This window comes from Urtica dioica, chromosome 12 (assembly GCF_054948205.1).
Source record: "Urtica dioica subsp. dioica isolate 48M chromosome 12, U.dioica_male_clone48M_v1_H2, whole genome shotgun sequence".
Classification (NCBI taxonomy): Eukaryota; Viridiplantae; Streptophyta; class Magnoliopsida; order Rosales; family Urticaceae; genus Urtica; species Urtica dioica.
The window spans coordinates 16,030,798-16,045,878 of NC_142767.1; the positions used below are offsets into that span (position 1 = coordinate 16,030,798).

The 15,081-nt window shown below is 31.3% G+C and overlaps 2 protein-coding genes across 4 annotated transcripts; both read left to right on the plus strand.

The window, feature by feature from the left end:
* The first annotated feature begins 1,816 nt into the window (after positions 1 to 1,816).
* LOC149379573 (ornithine decarboxylase-like) lies at positions 1,817 to 3,139 on the plus strand. Its single transcript, XM_089604036.1, has 2 exons — positions 1,817 to 1,913; positions 2,649 to 3,139. Exons 1-2 carry the CDS (start codon positions 1,817 to 1,819, stop codon positions 3,137 to 3,139), a joined length of 588 nt encoding a protein of 195 aa, XP_089460162.1.
* Positions 3,140 to 11,570: 8,431 nt separating this feature from the next.
* Positions 11,571 to 14,384, plus strand: BUG22 (cilia/flagella-associated protein). 3 transcript variants are annotated; one of them, XM_089602348.1, is made up of 6 exons: positions 11,571 to 11,611; positions 11,718 to 11,796; positions 11,900 to 11,931; positions 12,903 to 13,144; positions 13,694 to 13,930; positions 14,042 to 14,384. In XM_089602348.1, the coding sequence occupies exons 2-6, from the start codon at positions 11,744 to 11,746 to the stop codon at positions 14,048 to 14,050; spliced, it is 573 nt and encodes a 190-aa protein (XP_089458474.1). In that variant the 5' UTR covers positions 11,571 to 11,611; positions 11,718 to 11,743; the 3' UTR covers positions 14,051 to 14,384. The 3 variants fall into 3 exon arrangements, with proteins under 3 accessions (XP_089458474.1, XP_089458475.1, XP_089458473.1); XM_089602349.1 differs by lacking the exon at positions 11,571 to 11,611 and having other exon boundaries at positions 11,620 to 11,796; positions 14,045 to 14,384; XM_089602347.1 differs by lacking the exon at positions 11,571 to 11,611 and having other exon boundaries at positions 11,627 to 11,796.
* Positions 14,385 to 15,081: the final 697 nt, after the last annotated feature.

A 15,081-nucleotide genomic window follows, 5' to 3' on the forward strand; every position in this document is an offset into this window, starting at 1 on the left:
GTAGTGACAAGTTTTGTACGGTTTTCAATATCAGGGAGTGGAGTCTTAAAGATGTTAGAGTTATGGGGAAAATTTTGTAATTAGTCCATATTATAAATGTCCTTAGTCAAATTTTGTAAGCGGCTAAAGGAATGAGGGAAAATGGTTGGGATTGTTTTATTGGTCTAGTGTCATCTTTATGTCAAAGTCACAATACAAGCACCCGACATAAGTGTTATCTACATACCCCAAAGTAGATCACGACGCAAGATTGTGAGACTATGAATTTATATCACTATACCGCGTGGAGTTATATTATTCCATCATTCATATGCAACTTGAAAAACTGAGTAATCGTTTTAACGAGGTAAGTACTGTATATTGCTTTTTTTTGTGTAGCGTGTAAATCGTGTTTGTGTCTTGACAAATTGTTTGTTGCTTTCTAGAAGCAAAACCTAATTTAATTTTCGGTTATCATCCAAAATATTTTTTTGCAATTGAGCTCATGACACTTGATGATCAACTTAAAAACTTTATTTATGTTCTCAAGTCTAAACTTTTTCAGATTTGAAGGAGATTAATCTCTTACAAAAAAAAAATGGTTGAAAAGGAAAGAGACAAGATATATGCTTCCAGTGGCGGAGCTAGAATTTGTAGCTAGAGAGGGCAAATTTGATTAAATTTTGTTTTATAATTTAATTCTCTAAGGGGCATGTAAGAAAACAAAATATTTAAGAGGGGCAAATATGAAAAATTTTATAATTTTGGGCTAAAAATATAAAATATTAGGGTAAAAAAATTAGAGGTAAAAATTTATTTTTTAAAAGTTCAGTCTATTGATTATTGACATTGTCGTTAATTTTTCTTGTTACTACTAATATTGTCAAAAGAGTGTTTTTTGGAATGCATTTCGTAAAAACTAGGTTGTGCATATCACTTGTTGAATGATATAGTTTAGTTATCTACATTGAAAAAAAAAAAAAACATTGCATTGATTGTGTAGTTATTATGCAATGTTTTAATAATTTAAGAACATGAAAATTAATTTGTAATATTATTAGATGATTTTATTATAGGAATTTTTGTATGAACTAGTCATTTCAAACTTAGTGTTTAGCAAAATGGTCAAGGTTTCACAAGTTCATGCATTTTAGCCACTTATAATGTATAAGTACTAATATACCCTTAATTATTTTCAATATAATTGATCTAAACTTCCAAAATTTTAATCTAGTGCATTTTATGTATTAATCCGCTCTTCAATAAACCATAAGAAGAAAAATAAGAAGATGTCAAAAACTTTAATCATACTTTCAAAAAAATTAATCCACTATTTGATAAATCAGAAGAAGAAAAGAAAAGACGAAAATGATGTCAAAAAATTTAATCATGCTTTCAAAAAATTTAATCCACTGTTTGATAAACCAAAAGAAGAAAAATAAGAAGAAAGAGAAGATGTCAAAAAATTTAATCCCGCTTTCAAAAAAATTAATCCAATGTTCGATAAACCAAGAAGAAGAAGAAGAAGAAGAAGAAGAAGAAGAAGAAGAAGAAGAAGAAGAAGAAGAAGAAGAAGATGGCGGTGATGATGATCGACGGTGAAACCACTTTCCAATTATCAATCGGAGCCTTTCAAGCCGCTCTTCTCGTCCTCATATTCGTCGATCAAATCCGATCTTAATCAAACCATAAGTCGATCCATCATTGAACCACCACCACCACCACCGATCGTCGCTCTCGCCGGAAGATTCGAGCAGTGCCGACGAATGTCCGGACGAGGCTCGACTCTCCAGGGACGCCTTCTATTTGAATCAGAACCCTAAAAAAGCTCCAAGCAATGAGGATTCTCCAAGATCGGAAGCTTCTCGCGGAGTCTGATAATCCTTCACGAAACTCAATCTCTCCAACAACTGATTCGCCGGTTGTTATCAGACGTCGGTGCTTTCACTTCCTCGCCTGAAGTTTCTCGACCTCCGATTCAACGAGTTCGAAGGTCCTGTGTCTCCGAAGCTATTCGATCGATCTCTGGGCACGATTTTATAGGGTATTTTGACGATTGAATGATTTGGGTATTCTAGTTTGATGTCTTACTGTTTGGGTCTAAGAATATTATTGGGTTTTTTAAAGTTTGGGTTATTTTACTTCAAATTGTGAAATGTTGGCTATTTTGCCAAGGCCAAAGTTTCAAATGGCTAGTTAGCCGCTAGATCCTTTATTATATATTTTGTATCTTTAAAAAAAATTCAATTTTATTAATGTGTCCCCTATCCGCTACTTAATAACACCATTTGCAATCTACAAAGCTCATCACGGTGGTATAATCATACCTTATACCATTATTCCGCAAAAAATAAAAATGGTTGTGTGAAGAACGCAGTACATGACCCCGCTGGAATTTGTAGATCATGTATTGTTTCATAATGAAAATTTCACAAATGATTAAAGAGCCATCGATAGATCGTGTATCGCTTTAAAACACCATTATTATACTCACTCTCCTATAATTTGGTTTAAAAGAATTATGAAATTACCCCATTTGCCACCAATTTTATAATTTTTTCTCACTTTCCACCAAAAGACTAATTTTTCCCAAAATACCACCACCTATGTCAACAATGTTGACATCTATTTTTGCGTTTCACTATGAGATGTCAACATTGTTGACATAGATGCGGGTCAATGCGGAGACTTCAATGCGGGTCTTAGCCTCATTGCGGAGCCGGGGCGGTTCTTCGCGGAGTCGGCGTTCAGTCTGGCGGTGAAGATCGTCGGGAAGCGGGCTCGGGGAGATAAGAGGGAGTACTGGATAAACGACGGCATTTACGGGTCATTTCTTGGGAGAGTGGTCATCGGAGGTGGGAACGGGACTGACTTGACGTGCGTGCCCTTATTGGAGAATCTCCAGGCATGCCAGGGACAAGAAGCGACGTGGTTTGAGTCCACAGTTTTTGGGCCGACGTGCGATTCGCAGGACGTGGTGCTGAAGGGCCACCGGCTACCGGAGATGGAGGTCGGAGACTGGCTAGGGTTTCCGGAGATGGGTGCGTATTGTTATGTCTTCAAGTCTAATTTCAACGGCTTCAATACGACGCCGTGTTCGACCGTCGTGGTTGCTGATCATGTAGGTCCAGCAGTACTGGGGGGTCGTGAGATATGGTAATAATGAGAGATGGAAAGAGAATTATGTTACCAAACATTATTGTATCGTTTTAAAATAAATAAAGTGAGCTGCGCTGCTCCAAGAAACTTTTTTTAATTGTCTGTATGTATATATATGGAGCACCATCTTTGTTTGTTACTGAATAAAAGTATTATTTGTTGGTAAGAATTATTTGATGTCCCGAAACTCGTGAGCAATGTATTGTAATTTAGCCACATTAGTCATTTTCGTCAAAAAAGAAGAAAAAATTACATAAATTCTAATTGTTAATTTTTTTAATATATATATATATATATATATATATGATTTTAAAATATTAATAATCATGTACATTTTATCGATTATAAAAACGATAGTTTGCGTTAAAGAGTTACAAAATCAATAATTTTGACGAAGTTATCAATATAGAAATATAAAATTCCTCATTGTATCAGATAGTATATAGTAAGGACTGAAATACGCGGTTAAATAGGAACATTTTTTTTAATATATATTTGATTTTAAAATATTAATATATATATATATATATATATATATATATATATATATATATATATATATATATATATATATTGTTTACCGAGGGAAAAAAGGCCTAGTTCTTCTGACTTTCGAAAGAAACGACCCACTCCAAGGCGGAGGCAGTTTAAAGTTAAACTTAGGGTGGGACTTTTCAAAAAATTTACTTTTACTTTTAAATTTAAAAAAATTACAATAATATTTATATTTTTATTTCAAAATTATATAATTTTGTTCATATTCGTCCCTCTTGAATTTTTTTTACTTACACACCACTTATAAATTTACAACTTTTACTCCAAATTATAAAAATAAAAAAAATAAAAAAAAAAATAAATAAATAAAAAATCATATTTTTATCTTACACGCCCTTTTTAGAAAGAAAAAAATAATCAATTTGCCCCTGGCTATAAATTCTAGCACCACCACTGATACCACTTAAAAAGACCTATCCATTCAAATAGCACAGTTTTAGAACACTTCACACAAAAAACTAAATACAAACAAATGTAAATTAATACAGTGATTTGATTAACTTAAACAAATATTTTATTTTAAAATATTAAATGAAGAAAATGTATGGAATAGCTAGTCTAATAATTAGTTTCCATTAAAATAATAGTTCACTTCTTCAAATATTAAAATAATATCTTAACTCATGCATGCATGCGCTATAGTTTATGTGTTTTGCTTTAGTTTGGGTTATTTTTCTTGATTTTTATATAATTATACTATATTTTTAAATTTTAATGCAAGGAGTTTAAAGTGACCATACGCCTAACTACCCCATATTAAATCATGTATATTTTATCGACTTGATAATTTGTGTTCAAAAGTTACAGAGTCACAATTTGGACTAAATTACAACAAAATCATAGTTCTGCTTGAAGACAATATCTATTAAAATGGATTGTATATTCATTATCTGTTAGTATATATTGCAAGGATTGGCTTGATGTGTCTGGATTAGAATCTTTTTTTTGTATATTCGTAGTGTTTCCTTTCTTAGCTGAGTTCATCTGAGCTAGGCCTATAATTCATAATTTAGATCACAATATTAGTCTAATTATCTAATAATTAAGAGAACAGTTCAAATCACGACAAATGGTATGCGCCATGAAAAAGAAGTGTGTATGAGTTGGGTATTTATTTAATATTCCAATAGTTAAGCTATTTAATATAGAGATTTATAAACAAGTAGTCATTTAATGAGAAGTCTTCTAAAATAATAGTCAAGGTTTGTGTTTTATTAAAAAATTAGCAAAAAAAAGAGGGTCTTTTAGCTATATAGTCAATTAACTTGTAGCGTTTTGTATAATAGCCAACCTTTTGTAATTTTTTTTAGTTAGCCACCTCGACTTATTTACGGCACTCAAAAAGACAAAAAAAAAACCCAAAATAGCTATCCTCTATGTACTTTTTGATCTTCTATTAATAAATTAGCTCTGTTTCGATATTAGATTCTGTCAGTTTATGGTATTGTCTTAAGATTATCTGATTGCATGATTTTTAAATTTTTTTGGAAATTGGATTGAATGAAATATGGTTATGTGTTTTTATCTAAGAAAAGCTAGTACTAAACGTTACTATTCTGAACAGGATATTGTTAAATATAAGGGGTAAGATGGCAAAAATTTGTCTCGATATCGAATGATTATATTTATGATTATATTTGGTATTAAAATCGAACATAAGAAATGCAATGCGAAAAATACTGTTTAACTTTCAGTTAATTAGATTTATTGTCAAATTTATTGTTGTTCTTGTTACGGTTAATAAAATTATTGTTATTTTTACCATGGTTAATAGGATTTATTATTGTTTTTACCATAATTAATAAGATTTACTATTGTTTTTGTTACGGTTAATAAGATTTATTATTGTTTTTAACACGGTTAATAAGATATACGGCTGTTCTTGTTAAGGTTAATACACTACTACAAATATGAGCATCAGGTGCGACAAAAGTCGCACCTGATGCCCAAGAAGTCGCACCCGATAGTACTATCGGGTGCGACTTTAGGTGCGATTAAGTCGCACCTAATAGTCCGCAGCTAATACTATTGGGTGCGACATGTCGCACCCAATAGTATATACTATTGGGTGCGACTTATCGCACCTGAAGTCGCGCCTATTTTTCCGTGGGAATTTAAGAATAAGGCGGGAATTTGACTTTTGGGTGCGACATGTCGCACCCAATACCCTACCCGCCAACGTATTGGGTGCGACTAGTCGCACCCAATAACCTACCCGCCAACTGATTGGGTGCGACTAGTTGCACCCAATACCCTTCCCGCCATAGTATTGGGTGCGACTAGTAGCACCCGATTCCCAATTTATTTAAAAAAAAATTATAAATATTAGAATAAAAATATAATATTATTAGAATTGGAATTAATATTATTAGAATTATAATTAGAATTAGAAATTAATATTTCATATTAAAATATTTTTAATATACAAGCAACTAATACGAGTTTGTTCGCTAATATAAAAATATACAAGTGCAACTATTTTCGTTGTTGCCTATAAAACTTATCTATAGAGGAATTTCCTCTTCCTCCAAATAAGTTGCCTCCGCGGCCACTACTGCTGCTTCCTCCTCGGCCATTGCCGCTACCGCTAGGACGATCACGCTGAAACTCCGCAGAACCTGGCGTTTCATTATCAGCCATTGCCGCTGATGTCGGCGTAGGGGAAGCCTGAGTATGCATCTGTGTAAACGAAAGCAGCTGTCGCTGCATCTCTTCCATCTGCATTTGTTGTGCTGCCAACTGAGCTTGCAACTCGGTATACAGTACTGGATCGGCGCGTGACTGAGGTGATTATATAATATTTACTATTGTCCGTGTCACCGTTATAATGTTTACTATTGTTCTTGTTATGGTTAATAAGATTTATGGTTATTTTTACTATGATTAATAAGATTTACAGTTGTTCTTGTTATAGTTAACAAGATTTAATGTTTTTTTACCACGGTTAATAAGATTTATTGTTGTTCATGTCACCGTTAATAATATTTACTGTTGTTTTTTTACCGTTAATGAGATTTACTTTTTTTGTTACTGTTAATTTTATTTACTATGACAGTTAATATATTAACCTTAAAAGGTATTATTGGAATATTTGAATGTTATTATAACAAATTGGCTACTTTCCTAAAAATGTTAATAGTTGAACTATAATTTTAAGGGTTATTAAGTTATATAGCCACATGGATATAGTGAATTGAGATATAGCCCACATTTGGTTAATTTCTTGTAAATAGCCAAGTAAACTTATTAACAGATTAGTAAAAGACTTATTTAACACATTCAAACATATATTTTAGGTAGTTAATAGGCTGCCACGTATGCAAGTTGGTTATTTACAAATTATTTACCAAAGGTTGACTAATTTACAATTCTTATAGTTTAGGTGGCTTACGTAACCAATTTTTTGTAATTTTAAAGTGGGGGTTGTTTGAGCTACTTGTTTAGACCGCCCATAAAAATATGAACACCATGCCAACATATAACTTATATATAGAGGGGAAGATAATATACTTAATTATAAACTTATACACAATGGTAAAAATATTTATTTGCGCTTGATACTCCCAACAAATTTAAACTTTTCAATTATTTCACTAATTTTATACAACGCTTGATTATTTTGTAAATTTATTAGTTTAAATTAATTATTTAGATATGAGAACTCTATTTAGTTAATACATGAATTTATAAGATTACATTAAAAGAAAAGTTCAAACAAAAGAGGCAAACATACCAAAACATAAAAAAAAAAAAGTTGAAATAAATACCATAGAGAAATCTTCATAAAAGATGAATATATAAATATATGTTAAAAAAAAGTATAATAATAAAGGGATAAAAAATAAAATAAAAATAATCGAATTGAAAAATAGACATAGAATCATATAATGATTTTTAACCCATCTTTCTATGGAATGAAGATTTGTCATTAGAAAGAAAGTTTTTTTTTTTTTTTTTGTAGATATGCACCATCTATAATCTACAAATCTGTAAGTATATATAGTATAATCATACGTTACATAGAAAAATATTTTAGTTGTTTACTTGTTAGTCACATTATTGAAAAAGACAGAAAATATAGAGTCAATATAAGCGATAACTTGCTATGATGCAAAAGATAGATAATTAAATAAACAGGGAGAAATAAAATGACACAAGATGTGATGATCCGATTTGGTGCAACGTTACTTATTTTGGACTGCAGTTTGCCCAGTGAAAAGGAAATTCACTATATGAAAAGTAGTAAAAGTACAATAGACTTATATGAACAACCCATGCATCAATGCAATTTTCCTAATACTACTCGTGAATTTCAACTCAGACTCTTCCTGAATCTGAGCTCCTCTCACTTTCACTCTCAAACACTCTCTCGTGTTTTTGGTAGATCTCAATATCAACGCACGTGAACAAGCAATCACGCAATTACAGAATCCACAACAATTCTCTCACATTCAATGGAACAGAAGCTGTATTTCGAGAATTACACCACAAACATCACACATTCAATTTTCGACTCCGCCGATCGTGTACGTCTAAAAACCCTAAAAGTGTGAATGAATGTCTCAAGACTACTAAGGGAAAAACGCTTGGTTTTTATAGTAGTCAACACCTCTGAAAGTCGATGTAGGGTTTCCTTACTCATACACACGAAGAGAAGCAAAGTAGAAAGTCTTCGATCGGCGAATCATTCTGGCAATTTAGGAAACTTGCAAAAAAAAATACAACTCTGCACACAAAGGTAAAGATGTTTCAACATATCCTGGAGCATAACAGACATTTTGTCAAATAAACTTGCAGTAAAAAAATAAGCCAATAACACATGTAATAACAAACTCCCCATTTAGTTATTTTTTTAGGCAAGCACTTCTAGAGCAGTACTCATAAAAAAAATAATAAAAAAAAAGTCTCAGTAAAAAATAGATGGACGCTCCGCAAAGAGACAAGTAATTAACAAGCCAAACTAAATGACATATTAAGTACATCTTCCCCATGATTGCCTCAAAAACAGACCAAAGGCAAGGAACAACACCTTCATCATCTTTTATGGTGCGGGCAGTCCAAATCCTGCTATCAACGGATTTGAGGAAGGCACATATTCGAGCTTTCCAATAGCCATAATTTGTCCCATAGAGCACTGGACGATCAATAAATCCTCCTTCCTTGGTATTATCCATCATAAATAGAAAAAGTCAACAAGACTAGGAAACCACTTAAGAGTTTGAGTGTCCGCTCTGATACCAATTGAAATTTTGTTTAGACGGAGACAAGATGTCGTACATAATGTAGAGTTGGTTTAAGTATCAACTTGTTCTGACTAAAGTTGGGCAAAAGAGATCACGAGATGGTCAAATTTTCAAAATTCAATATTCGCCTCGAATCTGTGTTAAGTTTCATCACGTTGGAGTTAAAAAAAAGACCAACAATATTTTATCTGTTTATTCGAAATAAGCAATTTATCTTCACAGTTTTTAGAAATATCAAATATCTCTCCTCAATTTAATATAAATGACACATATCTAATCTAAAATATGTTATATCGCAAATTAAGGAGAAATATATGTCATTTATATTAAACGAATGAGAGATGTATGATATTTCTGAAAACTGAAAAATAAGTCAGGTATTTAGGTATTTTGATTAAACGCATGAGTTATTGTTGATATTTTCCCAAAAAAGAAAAAGAAATCTGAGTTGGATTAATTACTCAATTCATTGGTTTTGTTTTTACCTAATACTTGTTTTGTTGGTTTCATTATCATGGCAAGTCATGGTTGACTGTAATAATATGTAGAAATTAGAATTGACATTTCATGCGTGTTTTAATTCACCTCAAATAATCTAAAGCTTTCAGGAATAAGAGTCCAATTTTAATTTATAATGTTGGGCTTAAACTCTGTTTACGAGCCCGATTCCCATTTACTTTGATAATATATATATATATATATATATATATATATATATACTGTATATATATATACTGTATATATATATATAGGGATGAATAATAAAATAGATTACAATATTAATAGTTGTTTATTTATTTATTTATAGGTCGTAGATAAAAATGCATTGAGAATGCTTAAAGTTATAGAGAAAAATGACCAGATTTTAGCATAGGGATTATGAGGATATTAAAAAAAATATATAGAATTTGTTACAACTAGTCAATTCTTAACTTCTTTTAAGATTTTAGCCAAAATTGTATTTTATTAAAAGTATAGCCCATTAAGTTCTAAACCAAATAATCTAATGTATTTCAGCCTAATAACATGTTGGTTAATAAAATAAAAATTTGGTTATTCTTTAAAAAAAAAATGGTAGATTATTAGACTATTAGCCTAATTACCTAAAAAAATCGATTAATGCCATAAGTCTCTTGCATATATAGGTCGATTTAGACCTCCGAACCCCATATTATAGCGAACACATTGAATTGGTGTTCATTTAGCTCGAGTACTAGTTTATATTTTTTTTACTAATAATATTAACAAAATTAGTAAAATTGATAATTACAAAAAAAAATTATAAATTTTAAAAAACTCTCACGGACTAAGTCATTTTAAATGTTGGATTTACAATTTAGTCAACGTTTTAATTATGTTTAAATTACAACCATATTTGATGATGTGTCATCATTAATTAAATTTTACATAATTATTTTTATTATTTTAAGGGCAGTGTAATTTAATAACCAACAAAAATATTCATGTTTTGGAAATAATCAACGTTTGCAAACTTTTGGAAAAATAGTCAAACGGCATATGTGGCATAAGTGATAGCTAATTAAAAATTACTTTATGACTTTAGCTTTTTGAATTCGTCACTTTCTCTCTTCTGATTTTGAATTCGTCATTTTTTTGTCTCCTATTTTTTTTCCTACATTTTTTTCATAAAAACTTCAAAAGTCCATATCTATCTCATATGAACTCGAAATGGAGTGATTTCAAATCTCATGGATTTATGGCGCTGAGATCTTCAAAAATAAATCAATTGTGTTTGATGAAAAATCATATTTAATGGGTCATGTTTACATATGTTTGTAATGACTTTTCCATAAATATTCAATAAATTTCCATTTATTTTCAGAAGATTTCCGAAAATTTTCAGTTATTTTTATATATATGACAGTAGTATGATTTTTCTACATCTATGGCATTAAAAAATTATTTTTCATCCAACACAATGAGTCTATTTGTGAAGATCTCAGCGTCACAAATTCGTAGATTTGGAATCACTCAATTTCGAGTTCATGTGAGATATATATGGATTTTTGAAGTTTGAATGAAAAAAATAGAAGAGAGAAAGTAAGAATTCAAAACCAAAAGAGAGAAAGTGACGAATCTAAAAAAATAAAAATAAAAATAAAAAACCACTAAATTGATTTAAGGACACTTTTGAAATTTTAAACCATTACCCCAACTGCCACCTCATACATTTGGCTATTTTTCAATAACTTTCTAAACGTTGACTAAATCTCAAACGTTAAGATTAAGATGGCTTAGTTAGTTACAAATTTCTTATTTTAATACGTTAATTTTGGTAAATGACAATAAATGACTAATTTACTAAAATAAACAAAACATTGACTAGTTCCTTAAAATCAAATTTGAAATTGACTAAATAGCTATAACACTTTTTTAAATAGCTAAATTTAATCCATTTCACTAATTTTTAAACTAACTTCCTTATTTTATTAACTCCAAAGTTCGATTGTGATAATTATGTTACTTATTAGACAGCCAAAAATGAAAAAACATATATATATATATATATATATATATATATATATATAAATTAATTAAATTTTTTAATTTCCTGAATAGTGTCGTTTATGCTAAACGGTTAAGAGCCACTGTCCTTCTCGAGTTCTCTCGCTCACATTGTCGCTGACAAGCGAAAGAGACAGAACTTTGATTGGGTAAATTTCAGAATTCCTATTCAATATTTTCTTCGCCTGATCGCTGTTTTCGTAAAAATTATTGAAATAAAAAAAAGGTGGGGTTTCATTCTGATTGTATATGTAGGTAAAGCCTCGCAGTGACGTAAAACCATGTTTAAGAACACGTTCCAATCTGGTTTTCTCTCGATTCTGTACAGTCTTGGGTATGCGACTTTCTTTTTTGCTATTTAGTTTCCATTTTTTGTTATTTTAGGTGTAGGTTTTGTGGCATGTGTTAATGCGTGTCGCTTATTTGTGTTTGTTTAGGAGCAAGCCTTTGCAGATTTGGGACAAAGAAGGTGAGAATTTCTTAATTCATAACTTGTTCGGTAATGTGTTTGTTATTTGATCTTGGTGTATGAGCTAATCGTTTGATTTCTTTCACCAAATTATTTATTGTATTTTTAGAGAAGGAAAAAAAAAAAAAAAAAAACCCCCAATTTTTAGGGGTGTGATTAACAATACAGAATTCTTGAGAGTAGTAATTGGATTATTACTGAGCCGAATCAAAATCAAATTGCTGTGTTTCTGGGTTCTATAAAATTTTGTTCGTTCAACTGTATCCTTGTCCTTGTTTTGAAATTTGAACTTATTCAGCTTATGTGACCACTAAAACCACAATCATCGAAAATGATTATATTGGATACCGATTAATAAGTGAAAATGTGAGTCTCAAAAAGCAAAGGTCTGTGCTCGCTATATTGAAGATAACTTGATGATTTGAGGCCTTGATAAGTAGATATGTCAATTCTAGTATCACACATCATCATAATCTGGTTTTGAGGCCCTTTATTTTTTTTTTTTAATATATGTTCGTTTAAAATACGTAAACTCTTACCAGAAGCTCCTCTTCATAACACTTTGCAAAAGAATATACCATTTGCTAAGGTGGTTCAATGATCAATCGAAGCCTTTCATGGTTTTTTAGGCTGATTTTCATTCCTGGAAAAAAAACAAAACTGAAGTTTCTTGTAAACAAAAAGGAAAGCATACAACTTCGATGGAATCTAAATTTTATGGACCAATTCCGAGATTTCCAACTAAAACCAAATTGAGATGCTCAGCTTTAGATTTAGGTGCATTAGATCAGGATCTCGATTATCCATTTAGAGGAATCCTAATAATATCAAACAGGATTCTTTAGAAGTCAGTCATGGAATGGTCAAAGTCGGTCGTCATTGAAGCATATTTTTAGCATCTCATAACTTTGTATATAGATGTTGCTCTTCAAAGCTTCATTATGTTTTCGTGTTATATTCCAATCGAGCAGTTTCTGATGGGCATATAAAACGGCCACAAGATGAAGATATACAGTCGAATGTGCTCGAAATAGTGGGTTCTAATGTACAGTCAACGTTCATCACCTGTCCGGCGGACATGAACGCAACGCTCGGCATAAAGCTTCCGTTCCTTGTCATAATAGTAAAGAACCTGAAGAAATATTTCACGTTTGAGATTCAAGTGCTCGACGATAAGAATGTCAGGCGGCGTTTCCGAGCTTCAAATTTTCAAGTCTGTAAGTTTGCCCATTTTTTTTTCAGTCCTGTTTACCATTTCTCCTTTGGGATTAATTAGTTCGTTTCTTAGGGAACAAACGTTAAACAAATTAAGCCCCAACGGAGCTTCTACTTGTTCTGCATCGTTATCTTTTTTTTTTTTAACTTTTTTTTCTATGAATCTGTTTAAATAATCAAAACAAAAACAGTTTATAGTGTTTGCTGTAAAATCATGTGTTTCTGGCTATTGTTTTTTAAAAAACAGTTTTACATTATATTTCGTTTCAACAATTATCACAGAAAATACTCAAAATTATAAAATGCAAAAAAAAAAAAAAAAAAAAAAAAAAAGAAACACGAATTCTCACTTTATTTTGTCTTTGGTTTGTAACTTTGTATACTATTTTTTACCAGAAAACTAGTGAAAACATTAAAAATGCTATTCTCAAAATTCTTTTATTTTTGGAACTCTGTGGATTTAAAAAACAGTTTTTTTTTTTTTTTTTTATTTATAATAATGATGCCAGACAAGTCCTAAATACTCTTTATTTCTTTTTATTGGAAGGGTGTTACGCGAGTTAAGCCGTATATCTGCACAATGCCGCTGAAGATGGACGAGGGTTGGAATCAAATACAGTTTAATCTTGCCGATTTTACCAAACGGGCATATGGAACCAATTACGTTGAAACGCTGCGTGTTCAGGTTCACGCTAATTGCCGGTTGAGGCGTATTTATTTCGCCGATCGCCTCTACTCCGAGGAGGAACTCCCGCCCGAGTTCAAGCTGTACCTTCCAACACAGGTAAAAAAAAAAAAAAAAAAAAAAAAAAAAATTAAATTAAAAACTATATTCTGTGTAACATATGTGGGTCGCTAAACTCTGAGTTATTTTATTATTATTATTACGTTGCAGAAGGCTTGACTTGACCGCGAGAGCGAGCGCCCAAAGGACACATGAGAAGTGATTTGTATGAGATTTTGCAGTAAAACTACTTTGTTTGAAGCTTTCATGGTTTTGAATGTACTCAAAATAAGTGAAGGACAAAGGGGAGAGTTTTGGTGAAAACTCAAGGGTGTGAAAGTGACTTTGTGGACAGCAATTCAAAATAAGTGACTTTTTTTTTTTTTTAAACAGCAATTCAAAGGCCCGTATTATGGGGCATATTTCGGTCTGTTTCTATTCGTCTAAATGCTTCTCTTGGACAAATTTGATCACATGTTCACATGAATAAAAGGCTTTAATAGAAAATTAAAAACATGTTATGATGGTGTGAAATTACCTACTAGATAAAGCAGCGTTGCTTATCAAAACTCAAGGGTGTGAAAGTGACTTTGTGGACAGCAATTCAAAATAAGTGACTTTTTTTTTTTTAAACAGCAATTCAAAGGCCCGTATTATGGGGCATATTTCGGTCTGTTTCTATTCGTCTAAATGCTTCTCTTGGACAAATTTGATCACATGTTCACATGAATAAAAGGCTTCAATAGAAAATTAAAAACATGTTATGATGGTGTGAAATTACCTACTAGATAAAGCAGCGTTGCTTATCAAAACTCAAGGGTGTGAAAGTGACTTTGTGGACAGCAATTCAAAATAAGTGACTTTTTTTTTTTTTTTTTTTAAACAGCAATTCAAAGGCCCGTATTATGGGGCATATTTCGGTCTGTTTCTATTCGTCTAAATGCTTCTCTTGGACAAATTTGATCACATGTTCACATGAATAAAAGGCTTCAATAGAAAATTAAAAACATGTTATGATGGTGTGAAATTACCTACTAGATAAAGCAGCGTTGCTTATCAAAACTCAAAGATGCAAAGCTAAACAAACCCTTGTTTTGGATATATATATATAGTAAAATAAAAAAAAAATCCTTTGTTGTCTTTTTAGCACTACTCTTGCTGTATGAACGGACATACATTTGAGGAACCTGAATAAATATGTTATTATAAGG

What these genes read in the sequence shown, in the direction of transcription:
- LOC149379573 (XM_089604036.1), top strand. Translation starts at nt 1,817, where the DNA reads ATGAGGATTCTCCAAGATCGGAAGCTTCTCGCGGAGTCTGATAATCCT. An exon ending in TTCGCCGGTTGTTATCAGAC is followed by an intron (nt 1,914 to 2,648) that starts GTCGGTGCTTTC and finishes TTGTTGACATAG; the next exon opens with ATGCGGGTCAATGCGGAGAC.
- BUG22 (XM_089602348.1), top strand. Translation starts at nt 11,744, where the DNA reads ATGTTTAAGAACACGTTCCAATCTGGTTTTCTCTCGATTCTGTACAGT. An exon ending in TCGATTCTGTACAGTCTTGG is followed by an intron (nt 11,797 to 11,899) that starts GTATGCGACTTT and finishes GTGTTTGTTTAG; the next exon opens with GAGCAAGCCTTTGCAGATTT. An exon ending in TCCGAGCTTCAAATTTTCAA is followed by an intron (nt 13,145 to 13,693) that starts GTCTGTAAGTTT and finishes TTTTATTGGAAG; the next exon opens with GGTGTTACGCGAGTTAAGCC.